Source organism: Panthera leo, chromosome B4, assembly GCF_018350215.1.
Source record: "Panthera leo isolate Ple1 chromosome B4, P.leo_Ple1_pat1.1, whole genome shotgun sequence".
NCBI lineage: Eukaryota > Metazoa > Chordata > Mammalia > Carnivora > Felidae > Panthera > Panthera leo.
This window is the reverse complement of record NC_056685.1, coordinates 75,161,936-75,176,520: the sequence shown is the minus strand read 5'-3', so window position 1 is coordinate 75,176,520 and position 14,585 is coordinate 75,161,936. Positions and strand designations below refer to the sequence as shown.

The following is a 14,585-nucleotide window of genomic DNA, read 5'->3' as shown; positions in this document are numbered from 1 at the left end:
CCTGAGCTGAAGTCAGACACTTAACCAACCTAGCCACCCAGGTGCCCCATGAAGTTTTATGTTTAAAAATCAACTAATAGAATTGACCTTTCTAACTAATACAATTAGAAAATCTAGATGATAGCTCAATAGATACAGAAACACCATTTGATAAAACTCGACATAATTTATGCATAAAACACTTAGCAAACTACAAAAAGGAAAGAAAACTTTCTTAATCTGAAAAAGTTGATCTACAGAAAAAAACCCTTAAAATTAAGGAATGAATTTAACAAGTTCACTGATACATAAAAATAAATTATATTTTTCCATACCAATAAAATCACACATGGAATAACATTTAAAAATAATACCGCTTAAATAGAGTTAAAAAACATTAAATGCCCAATAATACATTTCACAAAAAGTACAAAAAACCTCTATAATAAAAGCTATAATATATTTCTGAGAGAAATTAAAAAGACCTAATTAAATGGAAAGTTATAACTTGGTTAATTGGGTGATTCAATATTGTGAAGATGCCACCCCTTTTCAACTTGATCTATAGATTCAGACACAATCAAAATCCTGGACGTTTTTGCTGTTGATAAGCTGATTCTAAAAAATTGTCTGAAAATACAAAGAACCAAGCACATCCTGAAGAATTGTGTTACAAGGAACCCTTCTACTTCCAAACTTCGAAGGCTGTTATAATGATATAATAGTAAACATAGTTTGTTATTGGTACAAAAGGAGACAAACTAATCATGGAACAAAATGGAAGAAGATTCAGAAACAGACCCACACATATATATGATTTATGATAAAAGCAATATTACAGTGCAGTGGGAACATAAATGGTGATGGGTAAATGCATTTCCATTTGGAAAAAATGAATCTTGACCTTTATCACACATTATGCACAGAAAGCAATTCCAGGTGGATTATAATAAAGCACTAAAGCTTAAAAAAAACCAGAATATTTTCATAAACTAAGAGTAAGGAAAAAAATTTTAACACAGCACAAAAATAGCAAGTATATTATAAAGGAAAAATGATTACTTGGGGTTTATTACAATTAAGAATTTCTCTTCATCAGAACAACATTAAGAGAATGAAAGTCAATCCACAGGGCAGCAGAGGAAAGGGTGCTTAGCTTTATTAGCCATCAGAGAAATGCAAAGTACAGCCTTAAATGTAATCACAACTCACCCACTAGAATTATGAAATGAAAAACATAAAAATACCATGTGTATTTTATGGAGCAACTGGAATTCTCATAAACTACTATGGGAATATACAATTTTACAACCACGAAGGGAAAGTTCTTGGAAGTATGATGTATACCCTATTATCAAACAAAGCCATCTCTAGGTGTATACTAAAACAAAGCAAAACAAAAGTATCTATGCTCATTAAGGGATGTGTACAAGAATACTGACAGCTATACTATTCATAATAGCCATAAACCAAAACTACACAAATATCTTTCAACAGTAAAATGGGTGAATAAATTATACGTTCACACAGTGGAAAATAATGCAACACTGAGAATAAACAATGAGCAAATACATTATACCTGAAGAGTTAGCTCTCTAAGTGCAATATTGAGTAAATTAAATCAGGCACAAAAGAAAAAGAAATAGATGGTATGATTCCACTTCTATGAAGAACAAAAGAAGACAAAAGTAATATATGGTATTGTATTACTTGTGAGGGTGGGATCGTGTTGCAAAGGGGGACTTGATTTGGTTGCCAGCTTTTTGGTCATATTCTCTTTGAGAAAATTTATTGTGTTGTATACTTACATTCTGTATGTCATATTTTGGTAAAAATAGGCCAAAAATGATTCATGTTTATATATTATTGAGACTGCTCCATAATTTGTTCAATTACGATCTCTATGTATAGAAAAAAATTAGAATAAGATATACTGAGTCTGGGTGTTAAATTATATACTAAGGCATCTGTCAGCATTTAACAAGATAGGCATTCAGCCAATTTTACTTAACATCAATTCAACAGATATCTGCATGCATGCAGTTCTAGCCTAACACCTAATCATCTCCATCCAGTTTGCTACCTGTACTATTGCAAAAACTTTCCCAAGGTTCTTCTCAGTGCATTTTTAACCTCCTTGTTTTTCAGGCTGTAGATGAGGGGATTCACTAGGGGAGTGACCACACCATACTGTATGGAGAAGATGAGCTCCAGAGGTGAGCCTGAGGTTGGCATGAGATAACGGAGGAAAGCTGAGCCATAGAAGAAGCTCAATGCAGTGAGGTGAGAGGAGCAGGTGGAGAAGGCCTTGCTTCTGCCTGAGGTGGAGCCGATGCTCAGGATGGTGGAGACTATGCGCACATAGGAGAAGAAAATCAGGAAGAATGTACCACCGCCATGCAGGAGTGTAGAACAGACCAGGACAGTGAGGCTGGTAGAGACATCAGAGCAGGATAAAGGGAAGAGGGAGGGCAACTCACAGCTATAGTGATGGATGATTTTCGCTTCACAGAAATCCAAGTTCATTGTCAGGGTGGTGTTAATGAGTGCATCTAGAAACCCCAGGCTCCATGAGCTCCATACAAGCTGCATATACAGCTGATTATTCATTACCCGGCCATAGAGGAGTGGGTGACAGATAGCAGCATAACGGTCATAGGCCATTGCTGAGAGTAAGCAGACTTCTGTTCCTCCAATGTCAAACACAAAGAAGGCTTGAGCCAGGCAGCCCCCCACTGAGATGGTTTTGCTCTGAGACAAGAGGTTCTCCAGCAGCTTGGGCACTATGGCAGTAGATAAACAAAAGTCCATGAAAGAGAGGTGGCTCAGGAAGAAGTACATAGGTGTGTGGAGATGGGGATCTTCCCTGATGACCAACAGCATCGATAGATTTCCCATTATAGTAAAGAGGTAAATCCCAAGGAAAAGCACAAAGAGCAGAACCTGGACGTGGGAGTCAACAGGCCAAGGAGGATGAACTCTGTGATGGTGCTGTGGTTCCTCAAAGCCATTTAGAGGGAATATTCCCTAGAAGTAAACATAGGCAAAAACTTAAACCTCTGATGACCACATTCAATTACCAGAGGAGGGGGGTTTGAACCCAACTAACTTATATTTAATATTTGCCCTCATTGAATCTTTGGATCCTCTCTTCCCATACAGATATTCTGCTTCATCTGAATGGGTCAATCTCAGTATGATATTATCCTATAGTTGATATTCTATCTCAGAGATTGCTGAAGAAATTCACAAATTTTTAAAAAAATGTTTATTTATTTTGTGTGTGAGAGAGAGAGAGTGGGAGAGGGGCAGAGGGAGGGAGGGAGAGAATCCTACACAGGCTCAGTGCTCAAACCCACAAACAGTGAGATCATAATCCAAGCTGAAATCAAGAGTCAGTTTCTCAACCAACTGAGCTACACAGGTGCCTCGGAATTCACAAATTTGTCCAGACCAGGACCATGACTAATTTAGTCAATTCCTTTCATTGAAACTTGTTAGCAGTGCCTGTCATTTGTATATTTTAGTGAACTGTCTATAATGGATGTTGCAAAACTTGTCATTTCTCTTCTGTCACTGAGTTTCTTACTCCCATTTAAAACCTTGCTAGGTTGCATAATTGCTCAATGACATTATTTTGTCTTTCTTTAGTTTTTTCACAATCACTTTCATCTTTGCAGCAAGACTGAAATGTAATCATGAATGTAATGCATCATGAATCATGAATGTAATTCATGTAATCATGAATCTTAGTGCATGTGTGCCTGTGTGTGTGTGCATGTGTCTTTCTTTGCCTTTGTATGTTGGAGAACGGAGTAGCATGAATAAGGGCAGAGCTTGCTGGATCCATTTTACAGAAGAGAAAATGGAGTATCAGAGGTTATATTACTTGTCTAAATTGCCAATTTCAACAGTCAGCATTTGGTTGCACAGCATTTGGTTGCGCTCCAAGACAAGAGGTATCTCGTAGATATATCCTACCATGTCTTCCAACCAAAGCTTGGCAGTGAATGTCCTCCATCACTTGGTATCTATGTACCTATAGAATTGTCCATATACTTCCCTCTAGAAAGCCCCAATTCTGAGGGCAAGCGAGTGTTGTTTTCCTCCGAGTACTTCATGGACATTCTTTCTTTCCGTCTTTGCTCAGCCTAGGCTCTATCTGGAATGCCCTCTCTTTAGATCCAAATCTTATTTGTTTTTTGACATTCACCTTAATTTCAACTTTTTCCCCCGAGATCTTCATTGATCATTATCTTTCTGAATTCACCATAATATGTAATAATAGGAGAACTACTTATTATTGAGTGCCACATAAGTCCTAGGTACTTCTACTAAACTCCAGATGCAAGTTGAAGTAAATCATTATGTAAAGATTTTTTAAATAAGGAAACAAAAGTATTTGAGTATCATCCCAAATGATTACCATGATTCCAACTCTGAACTCTTTGATCATGAAGCCTGAATCTTTTCTATACTGAGTCTCTACCTCTTTTCTGAAGAGTTTCTTAAGAATTCTTGTTTCTCCATAATATGATCTAGCTCATCAGCTCATAATAAGTAACTCTCTTCCTTGTAGACTACCACATGAATCCCTGTTTTTCTGTCATAGTTAATGTTAGTACACATGTATAGTGTATTAATGTTTTCCATTTCGTGATACTGTAACTTCATGGAGGCAGTGATTGTGTTCTATAATGTTTGGCATCCAGAACCCTTGGCCTAGTGAAGGGATGTGCACAGAATGGAACCCCAATGAATATTTGTGGAATAAAGAAAGAAATGATGAAATGAAGAGTATAGACTGTACAAGTAACATTCTTGGGAAAGATTCCAGGCCCATAAGCTTGATAAAGATTCAACATTAAAGATAAGCGAAAGAGAAAGTAATTCTGTGTGTGTGTGTGTGTGTGTGTGTGTGTGTGTGTGTGTGTGTGTATAGGAGGAATCAGTGTCAGAATTGGAGTCAGATTGCTGTAGCTGGAGAGGGTCTGGGAGTAGACTTTACCTGTTCCATTCACAATCCTTTTCTCCATTTGTTTATACTTCTATCATATTTCTATAAGCCCATTTATTCAGACATCAGATATTCACAGGTGGACTCCTATAAGCCAGGCTATGATAGGCACTAAGAAGAAGACAACCTTGTATATACAGCTGTTTAACTATTTTATAGGTACTCAGTTTCTTCTCTTTGTTTCACTCTTGTCTAGCATTCAGGGATTTATTCTCTTAGCTTTTCTTCTTGTGCCCAGTTTGAAACACTGTCTGGGGCTACATACTTAGGTTGTGCCTCTTGAAGTCTGCCTGGCTTTGTAATGCCACACAAACTCTAGTCTGTCCCCTTGTGCTCAAAATCTGCTCTGTATTCTTGAGCCTTGTCCTGATACCACAGAGTTTGACCTTGATGTTGCCCAAAGGGATCACAATGAGTTCAATCCTGTAGAGTGGTCATCTTCCCAGTGCTTGTCCTTTCTGATTATTTCCCCACTATTAATATTGAATGTTTACATACTTTCTCAAACTATAGGACTTTCTTAAATCCAGTTTACATCTCAGTTCTGACTATTGTCTTATATGCAGAATAGATGGCTGAAATAAACTTAAATTTAGCAGGTAAGGAGAACAAACTATTGAAAAAATAAATTTCAAGGACCCCTCTTATCTCTGCTTTTGTCAAGTCCTGTTAGAAGAAAACATTTTTCTGTTCTCTACACTAGTAAGTAAAACAAAATTAAAAAGTAAATTGAGGACACTCTCCTCAAGAATATGAACACTTCTTTGTTTGGAATTTTCTGTATGCATTAAGCATATATTAACTTCAATTCTGTCACATTTACTCTGTCTGCCTTGTGTGTACTTACTCGTCTGGAAGGATCACAGTGTTCCAATTCACAGTGAAGTTTGTGAGATATAGCCTAGATTCAGAGTGAGTGGAGAAGAGATGCCCCAGATCTTTAAAGAGAGAAGAGAGGTCAATGCAGAAGACAGTTTCGAAATTAGCTGGGTTTTCTAATTTGCATTGGTGAGTCACATATGAACACTTTGTCAAACATGTCTGCAACCTTCAATTCTGTCTGATCTGCTTTACAGATCAAAATGATGTTGATTTGGGGGGCTTAAAGAAGTCATCCTATTTTATCATTGCATATTTATTCCACTGGAATGACTGTGTTTAAACACTTCAAATCAGTTACACTATTAACCCCTGTAGATGTAATGAATCAGGGTAGTGAGGATGGTGATGATATTGAAAGGATAATGCTTGATTCCAAGCACTTTGTATATATTAACCTACTTCTTTCATGCAAAAGTCTCATGATGTGGGTGTTTTATCTTCTTATCCCTTTTCTTTTTTTTAAACAGATGAGAGCCTGAGGCAGTCAGCATTTAAGAACCATGCCCAAGGTCAAATAGACACCAAGTGGAGGAGCTGGAATTTGAGCTCAGGAAGTTCGGTAATGTATCTTTATCACATCCTTTCCAAGTTGTTGGGACAAGTTGTTGGGAAACCTCCCTTGACAAAGAGAACAAACATACGTTTCTTAACACTTTATCAATCTCAAATGTATTTAGTTTAAAAATGTTAATTTCACAAATGTTGGGATAGATGGATTAATAAGAAAGGCAAGAGAGAGAGTTTCAGTATTTCCTCTATTTACTGACCAAAAGTGGGAAAATTTATATACTCAGAAGCAGTATAAATTCCATGGGAATCTGGAAGGCCCCTGAACTGGGAGAAGAGGTGAAAGTAGGAGGGTATGGAAAAAGAACATCAGCAAAAGATTTTTTAAAAATATTCCTTGACTTTTGCCCCTCCTCCTGTGTGCTTCAGCACCTGCATCAGTTTGAACCATTTGGGAGATTGAAGGAGTTATTAATAGAAAAAAAAGTTAACTTTTTGTGGCAAATGTGAGTGGATCCTAGAAAAGGAAAAAATATATACCATCTACTCTGATGATGTACTCTGCCCAATCCTCCTCTGACTGCTATGCTCCCAGTTGCATACTCTGCTTTCATTATATTCTTAGGGCCTAGACTAATGCAGAGTTTGTACCCAGAATGCATGAAGTCCTCATTCTCATTGCTTAATGTTAGTCATGAAGGCCAGAGAGTTTTTCCCAAGTAGCTGCTCAGAGTAGGTGAACACAGACTTTAATGCATGGAGAATATGAGTCTGCCTAGATTTGGGGGCTCAGTCTCCAGCAAATAAAAAGTCTATAAGAAGACCCAGGGTAAAAAAAACCCCACATCTCAGAGACCCAGAAAGAGAAGGTATATGAAGAGAGGAAAACAATTTATCAGGGGAAAAAAGAGAGAGAGAGAGAGACAGACAGACAGACAGACAGACTTCAGAGCAGTCACAGAGAGGACATTACCGAGCTCTGGGCTTTTTGTGTCTCAGAAGACTTCTTGCCACTCTGATCTTTTCTTCAGGCCATGAGGTCTCTATGTTCATAAAGACCAATTGCAAGAACTTCATATTATTAAATTTTTTCTAGGCCATGAAGATCAATTACCTGGGTGCTAGATACTCTCAAGGTCCGAAGCTTTGAGACATGTATCCTCTGAGCTCTAGTTTGGCCAGGCCCTTTTCTCCTACTGGCTATTGAAGACTCTCCAATCCTCCACAAAAGGTATGGAGAGCTTCTTTCTGATAGTCTTAAGTCTAACCCCTTGAGCATCCCTTTTTTCAGTTTTCTTTCTCACTGTAAGTACTGTTGTACTAGGAGAATCCATGAAGTGAGTAATTCCCAGATATAACCCTTCAGAGGGGCAGATGTAGATTAGGATTAGGCAGTCAGTAATTGGCCAGCTCAGCCTGGCACCCCAGGAGACCAAGAAACCAGTGTCCTTTATTCTCTGGAGTCACAGCTTGAAACCCAAATTTAGACTCACAAAACAAACAGAAATTTTTGAAAACTCAAGGGATTCTATTTTGAAACTTCTGTGTTGAGGCTTTGACTTTGATGAAAAACTCGAGTTTAGTGAGTTTGAAAGGAGGCAAGGTGGTAAAGACTGAGAATAAACTGAAGGTTGCTGGAGGGGAGGTGGGTGGGGGATGGGCTAAATGGGTGATGGGCATTAAGAAGGGCATTTGTTGGGATGAGCACTGACTGTTAAATGTAAGTGATGAGTCGCTGGGTTCTGCTCCAGAAACCAATACTACACTGTATGTAAACTAACTTGAATTTAAATAAATTAAAAGAAAAAAAGGAGGCAAGGTGGGTGGCAATATCCTTTGTGTGCTTAGTCTCAGTATGTCATACTGGGAAAGCAAAGGGAAGCTGTGTTTTGATCTTTAACCTCAGGTTATTTTCCTTTGCCCTTCTGATTTGAATTCATAAATATCTCTCAGATGAATATTTTAGTGATCAGCTAGTTGTGTCAACAATCAGAGAGGTTTTTAGGGAAATAGTTGAATGCAGGTCATGAAAGCCAAAGATGGTGAAGGACTGAGCAATCAACAGTGACAAATGCAGCCGTTTGATTCTGAATGACTAGAAATACAAAATACCCATTGGATTTTAGACGTATGGTCTATTGTCTATAAGGAACAGTGGGATTAATGCTATAACCTGGTGTGTTTTCAAAGTTTTGGAAGAGAATGAGACCAAAGCAAACATAATGATCAATGTTTATTAAATTACTTACCGAATTCCAGGTTTTGTCCCACACACTTTAGGCATAATAAGTATTCCTCCACAACTCTAGGAGCTGGAACCTTTTATTACCCTCATTTACCCCAGATGAGGGAACTGAGGCACAGTTGAATATCTGGTCTAAGTTTATAAAGCTATTAAGTGGTGGAGTCAGGATTAAAATTTCTATCATAAGACTTCAAACACTGCTTTTTGCAACTATGTTAAATAGCCTCAAATGGGGAAATTGAGTTTAAGGTTTGATCTATATATGCTTGTAGACAGAAAAAGAGCTGTTGGTACAAAACAAAAAGAGAGGAGGCTCAGAAAGCCAAGTCTAGTGCTCTGCTGGAGGACAGTGCCCTGCTCTGGAGAATGACATCAGGTTGGCAGGCAGGGCACATTCCACATCAAGAACCCATTCCTGAATTCAAATGATAATAAACAGCTAAATAGGTGTTTCTTTTTTCTTTTTTTGGTATATAGATAACCTGGATTTGGACATACCTGGGATTCATATAAGTAGTCACTAAAAACAATGGAATGATTTTCAAAGATATTTAAAAGTAACATTAATGTAAAGTTGCAAGCATAGCTTATTTTTGATAACAAAATCAGACAATAACAAAAAATGAAAGGACGTTTATGTAATACCCCAATTTTGAATCCGAGAGACCACCAAGGAGCCGATACCGATGCAAACGCACGAGGATTTATTTGCAAGCTCGAGCTTGGGCCCAAGTATACCCGACACAGCGGAGCAGGGATTTGGACCCCTAGGTTAAGAGGTGTAGCAGTGGCCAATGAGATTGTTACACACACAGAAAGTTGCATAGTCATGTCAGTCCACACGCAGGTGGCCAACTGAATTACAATTTACCCTACAGTAACTGTTTGAATTAGCCTATCACTCTGGTCAGAATTGGCGTGCAAGTTTGGCGGGCAAAAGGCGGGGTTTACATTCTTTGGTGGTTAGGGGTTCCGCATTCCTATGTGAGCCGATTTCCAGTAAGGGTGTGCTCAACGGCTTGACTAGGGTGGGGGAGTGTCTTAAGCAATAAGTAGGTCATGTGGGGGTTATATATGAGATGGTGGGTATAACACAAAATGGAGTTAGTCTTGCTCTGCTTGTCCAGGGGTAGGGGATTTTTGTTAAATTCCTTGGGTCCCACAGTTTATAAACTTATAAGGGAAGTTCACAAGCACAAAATTTAGGGGTGCCTAGGTGGCTCATTTGGTTGAGCATCTGACTTTGGCTCAGGTAATGATCTCATGGTTCACAGGTTTGAGTCCTGCATCCAGCTCTATGCTGACAGCTCAGAGCCTGGAGGCTGCTTTGGATTCTGTTTCTCCCTCTCTTTCTGCCCTTTCCCTGCTCATGCTCTGTCTCTCTTGCTCCCAAAAATAAATAAACATCAAAAAATTTTTATTGAAAAAAAAAAAAACCCACAAAATTTAAGGTGATATATTGATATGCCCCGATTCGAGAGACCCCCCCGAAAACAAACCACCAGAGTCCAGAGTCAAAGCCAAGTGGCAAGGGTCGTTTATTGCAGGTTCGAACCTGGTCCTCCGCGCACTCGTTGCCGGTGACGCTAAGAGGCCCCGAGCAAGGATCTTACAGCTTCTTTTATAGACAGGCACAAACAAGTTAGGGATTTTTTTTGTGGTTACAGAGCTGTTATTGGTTGACATTTAAATTTGAACACTCAGCAGAACTTGATTGGTTCCCGCCTTTTTTTCAAACCACTCAGCAGAACTTGATTGGTTCCCGCCTTTAGGTCAGACCACAACTGGGCACGCCCTGGCTGGTTCCGGGAATGGCGGCGGGGGGGGGGGGGGGGGGGGGGGGGGGGTGGTGGGGGTGGGGGGGGTGGGGGAGGGGGTGGGAGGTCTTTTCTTTGCAGTTGTGCATACACCTGGCAATTTTTCTCGTAGTCTCTCAATATAACTTCTCAAATGATAGTGATGAGATTTTTGGGGTGATAGTGGGACTTGTGGGGTCTGGAGCTGACAGCTGAGAAAGAATTCTTAAAGATGTCTTTGGTGCCAAAAGGTGATTTTATTGGAGCACGGGGACAGGATCCGTGGGCAGGAAGAGCTACCCTGGGACCATGAGGAGAGGCTGGTTATATACTATGGAGTTGGGGGAGATAAAGTCCAGGGGAAGTTTCCAGTGAGATTTTCATACACTAAAGAAGACTCCCAGGATAGTGGAGGCCTAGCTATATGTCAGTCTAAGGTTGTTTTCCCCCAGCAAAGCATTAACATTAAGACAGCAGGGAGTTCCTGAGCAAACCTTTTACTCTGCCACCCTCAAGTATTTGTCAATGGGCTGCAGGTTATAAGGAAATTTAGTTCTATCTGCCATTTCCTTCTGTCTTTGTTTCCCACATCACTATGGAGGGGTGTTGGGGACTTAGGTCCTGCGGGACTATGATCTCTATCAGTTAACCATTTGTTTTTCTCCTTTCCTTTGTTCTTGGGCAGCCAGGAGTTCCAGAGGAGTAGCACACATATCCCACCTGGGGGTGGGGGGTGGTGGTGTTTGTGGCCTGTCAGCTTGCCTTATGCTCCCTCATCAATCAGAGAAGGGAAGAAATCAAAGGTAAATTTAATTATGAATAATTTTAGTTTTAGGTTAGGAGGTGGGGTCACGCTTCATAATACCTTTATAAACAAATGAACAACCGTTTGATATTTGTTTTTCTCTGCTTGACTTACTTCACTTTGCATAATACATTCTAGCTCCATCCATGTCATTGCAAATGGCAAGATTTCTTTCTTTTTTTTTTTTTTGATGGCTGAGTAATATTCAAATATATGATTTCACTCATATGTGGAATTTAAGAAACGAAACGGATGAACATATGGGAAGGGGGAGAGGGGAAGAGAAGAAAGGGAAACAGCACAAGAAACTCTTAATGATAGAAAACTAATTGAGGGTTGATGGAGGGAGGTGGGTGGGAGATGGGCTAGATGGCTGATGGGTACTAAGGAGGGCATTTGTGATGAGCACTGAGTATTGTATGCAGGTGATTAACCCTGAATTCTACTTCTGAAACCAATATTGTACCATATGTTAAGTAATATGTAAAAAAATAAATAAAAAGAAAAAGAAAAAAGAAAACACACACATACACAAACAAAAAAAAAACAATGAACAACCTAACAAAAAGAGATGAAATAAAGTAGTATATATGATAGTACATTATGAATAGGAATTAGGAATAATTCAATCATATGCTTCTGATTTCCTAAGCCAGGAAAAATTAAAAAGGCAAGAAAGTAAGAAAGGAAGGAAGAAGGAAGGAAAGGAAGGAAGGAAGGAAGGAACGAAGGAAGAAAGGAGAAACAGATGGCAAAAGGGAGAGAGGAAGAGGGGACAACTCCTTGGAACAATTTCTAGATAAACGAAATGTTCAGTGGTAGGGGAATTGTTAAACTATGTCCTATTTTGTTCTTTATATAATATTATAGAGACTAAAATATTTTTGGAAATAGAAGATGCTTACTTTATGAGAAGTAAAATTACAGAAATAAAATTGCTTATAAATTATAATCATGGCTATATATAACAATGTACCCTAGAAGTACCTGGGTGACTCAGTTAGTTGAGCATCTGACTCCTGATTTTGGCTCAGGTCATGATCTCATGGTTTGTGAGTTTGAGCCCTGCATTTGGCTCTGTGTGGACAGTGGAGAGCCTGCCTAGGATTCTGTCTTCTGCCTTTCTCTCTGCCGCTCCCCTGCTCTCTCTTTCTCTCAAAATACATAAATATGAAAAAACCTAAAATACAAAAGAATGTACCCTAAATAAAGTTCTCATAGAAAAATTGGGCTGGGATATACCTAAATGTTAATAGTGGTTTTCACCGTATAGTAGAACCATTTCACTGTATTTTAATAATTCCTAATTTAAAAATATTTGAAGAAAAATGTTAGTATTTTACATGAAGTAATAATACTTTATGATTTCAACACAGTAAAAAATAAAGTGAAAAATAATCTAAACTGCACAGCAGTGTTCATGGAATATTTTCAGTCTTGTCTATAACATGAAGAAAAATAAAGAGATATTGACTTGCTTCATAAATCCATGTATTGCAAAAATATATGCAAATATGAGACAAATATCTAAAAAAATGGAGTCCTCATAAATTGTAAATTTAGTTAATCAAATACTAAGAATTTAATATTTGATAAATGCAGCTTTTAAAATGCCATTCAATGAGAAAGTCAAGTTGACTGAAAACTTTTGAAATTTCCAAAGTAGAAAACAGATCTAAAATAGGACAAAATGTTGGAAAAGCTGCAACAGGTCTATCTTACATGACATTCTGAAATTAGAGAACAAGAGACATTCAGTAGATGTTTGGTTAATGGAGGTGATTATTAGGCAAAATTGCTTTAGCCAAATTTCCTTTAGGAAACAAACAAAAAGTAAAGAACAAAATCTTAGGTGGATTTGCTGGATCAGTGGAAGACCCAGGGGAGGCCTGCAGAGGGCACTACTGGGTGGGAAAAGAGGCACTGTAAAGTGCGTATGAGGGGTACAAAAAGTAAGAGGGAGGCTTAAACAGCCTCTTTCTGAAGGCTGCCTAGTATTTTCCAGTTACCAGAGTTTGGAGAAAAACTCACAGGCTTCTTGGAACCCCAAGTTATAATATTTGCCTTGGAGTAGCGTTACAGAAATCACATTTGTTCTTTGCCTACATTTCTATGCATTCACGGGTGGGGGGGGGCAGTGAATGCCTGAGATCCATCCTTTAAGCTAAGCAAGAGTTGCTCTGCAGGGCAGGCACAGACCTAGGTACCTGAAGAGTATGAATAAGAATAAAAAGGAGAAGGAGAAAAAGAGGAAGCAGAGGAGGCAGTGGTGGGGGCACCACAGCCACGTTCTGATTCTGGCAGGAGCAGTGCGGCGATTTTCAGCGGTCCTGGCATCACTGTGATCCCTCTTCTCAGTGGTCCTGGCCCTGGTGCCCCCCCGCCCCCAAGAACACAGCAGCCTATGTAGAACTATCAGCTTCAGTGTAAGGTTGGAATGACTTCTTCATTCTTTTTTGCTTCTCTAAGACCCCCTCCATCCTTTCCCTTTTGGCCATCCTGTCATTCCAACAACTTAGAATTAAATCCACTTTCATTTAAGGTATTTTAGAGTAAATTACAGTGTCTGTGTGGCTTAATATTCGGATTTCTAAGATTTCTAGGATGCTTTGGCAAATGGTTTTGTGTAGATGTCTAGGATGCTTTGGTTTTATGCAGTTTTTCCGATTAGTCTTCTCCATGACCGTCCTTTTCCCCCACCCCCTCAGGAAATTCCTACCCAGGTTTCTCTCTCTGCACTTCTTTTCTAAACCTCATCATTTTCTCCAGAACAAGATCTACCATACTTAAGCCTTCTGAGCCACCCGTAAAACCTAGAAGGGGAAACTTGCAGGGCTGCTATAGGACCCTACAATGAATGAAATTCTCTGGCATTTGCTATAATGCTTCATAGGACTTGTGGAAGGTGTCTGCCGGCCTGGAGTTTAGCCCCGCAAACTGACTTCCTTTCTCAGACATCTTCAGCTGCATCTGTCTTGCCTTTAAGACCCTCTTCAATCAGAGTTTATCCTAAACCCACCTACCACTCACACTTCCACAATCTCAAGCCTGTATCTTTCTTCCTTTAAAGACTTTGTAGCAAAACTTTACCCCCAGGTTCATACCCACAGGAATCCATGTAAGACTTCAACACAAACAATTTCCCCAGTGCTACGCATTTTGTTAATGTCTTGCAAACAAAAGGAATAATATATATCTGTGGCTGTAACCAAATTACTTTAATTGAAATAATTACCTGACGCATGTTTTCTGCCTCTAAGAAAGAAAAATATTAACCAAAGCAAGAAAATACTTGCTGCTATTTTTTTGGTGCAATTCCAAACAGAGGCAGCTTTAAAAGATATTTTGTCATAT

The 14,585-nt window shown here is 39.0% G+C and overlaps 1 protein-coding gene across 1 annotated transcript; it reads right to left on the bottom strand.

The window, feature by feature from the left end:
• Window positions 1–2,067: 2,067 nt before the first annotated feature.
• On the bottom strand, window positions 2,068–2,990 carry LOC122225633 (olfactory receptor 8S1-like). Its single transcript, XM_042948473.1, is given in 2 exon segments — window positions 2,068–2,939; window positions 2,942–2,990. Coding segments are annotated over 2 exon segments (921 nt in total).
• Between the last annotated feature and the right edge of the window lie 11,595 nt (window positions 2,991–14,585).